At 55.9% G+C, this 1,717-nt stretch overlaps 1 protein-coding gene across 1 annotated transcript in view; it reads left to right on the top strand.

Annotated features, from left to right (window-relative positions):
* The first annotated feature begins 884 nt into the window (after positions 1–884).
* SCNN1G (sodium channel epithelial 1 gamma subunit) overlaps positions 885–1,717 on the top strand; it is a 23,909-nt gene continuing 23,076 nt past the window's right edge. Inside the window, exons 1-2 of the mRNA XM_006753618.2 lie at positions 885–906; positions 1,176–1,523. Of these exons, the coding sequence (XP_006753681.1) occupies positions 1,207–1,523 (317 nt within the window). The 5' untranslated portion in view covers positions 885–906; positions 1,176–1,206. The remainder of the gene's footprint in view (positions 907–1,175; positions 1,524–1,717) is intronic.

Raw genomic sequence — 1,717 nt, 5'->3', positions numbered from 1 at the left:
GCAGCACCCAGCACAATCCCGGCCCTTCGCAGGCATATACCCTGGTTCTAATCCAGCTCCTCCACTCAACTGCCTGTGCGACCTTGTGCAAGTTACTCATTTCCCCCTCTGTAACATGGAGATAATAATAGTATCTGTAAACCTACTTATGGGATTGTTAAAACGTGAGCTGAAATATACATAGAGTATGTAGATTATGTGTATATATTGAGAAAGACTGTATATATTTATAAGACTTATGATACTACATATATTATAATCATGAGGTGACCCTAGATATGTGCGTGTGTGTGTGTGTGTGTGATATCCATTTCTAAAAGGAAAGTTATTTCACATCGTGAAGTTTCTGTAATGGAGATGCATCATGGACATAGATGAATGTGGTAATTTGCATTCCAACACTCTCCCCCAAACGAAGCTGTTATGAAAACAATGTGTATTCTACCTTAGAATCAAGGCAATGGGGCCCAGCCCCTGGCAGGTATTAAGTGGCCAGTAGTTGTAGCTATTGTTCGAGGAGCAGCCTCAGAGACACGAAGAGCTGGGCTGTGAAGGGGAGAAATGAAGCAGAAATGAAACAGAAACTCTCCACTTTCAGTAAAACGGCAGAAGGGCGGGAGCATCTGGCAGGAGGGGCTGAACATGATCTAAGGGGATGTCGGGAAGCAGCTGAGCATGATCTAAGGGGATGTCGGGAAGTTCTCTTGGGAGAGTTTATCTGTCAGAATCAGTGGCAGGTGCTTGCTCTGCGCCAGCCCCTGCGCTGGGCACCAGGGGGCAGGATGAGCTAGGACTGCTGCCCTCCCAGAGGCAACAGGGCGCAGGGGGCAATCCTAGAAAGCAGCAGGCGCTGCAGGGCTGCCCCGCGGCTCCGTGGCTCCCGAGGGCTCCTGCCTCGAGCACCAGGTGAAAGTTTCTTCAAACCTGTCCTGTGAACCGCGGGTGAACCCTCCCCGCCCCCACGCCCTGGGCCGGGGCTCAGGTAGGGAAGGCAGCTCTTTGGCAGCTGTGGTGCCCAAAACACAACCATCCTGGAGAGGGGCCAGGGCCTCAACGCAGGCTGTCCAGCCCACAGAGGGACGAGGGGAGGGGGCCTCAGGGCACGTGGGCGCCTCCAGGGACACGCCAGTGGGCCGGTGGTGTGAGCTCACCTGCCCTCTTCTCTGCCCCTCCAGCCTGCCCGCTTGTCCACGTGCCGTCCTCGCCATGGCTCCTGGAGAGAAGATCAAAGCCAAAATCAAGAAGAACCTGCCCGTGAGGGGGCCGCAGGCGCCCACCATCAGGGAGCTGATGCGGTGGTACTGCCTGAAGACCAACACGCACGGCTGCCGCCGCATTGTGGTGTCCCGCGGCCGCCTGCGCCGCCTGCTCTGGATCGCGTTCACGCTGACCGCGGTGGCGCTCATCTTCTGGCAGTGCGCCCTGCTCGTGCTCTCCTTCTACACCGTCTCCGTCTCCATCAAAATCCACTTCCAGAAGCTGGATTTCCCCGCAGTCACCATCTGCAACATCAACCCTTACAAGTAAGAGGCAGGGCAGGGCCCAGCAGGGGGGGTGGGGCAGGCTCTCCTGGGGGGCCCTCCAGCCTACAGATGTGCTCTGTGGAAACTTGAACTCGTTGCCAACGTTGGCAAATTGCCCTCTCCCAGCCTCTAATCTGCACCAGGTTTTCCCTCCGTCAGCTGCTTCTGAGGATGGGCTGGCTCAGGGAATGCGG

The sequence above is a fragment of the Myotis davidii genome, unplaced genomic scaffold (genome assembly GCF_000327345.1).
Source record: "Myotis davidii unplaced genomic scaffold, ASM32734v1 scaffold150, whole genome shotgun sequence".
In the NCBI taxonomy this organism is placed as follows: domain Eukaryota; kingdom Metazoa; phylum Chordata; class Mammalia; order Chiroptera; family Vespertilionidae; genus Myotis; species Myotis davidii.
This window is presented reverse-complemented; position numbering and strand designations above follow the sequence as displayed.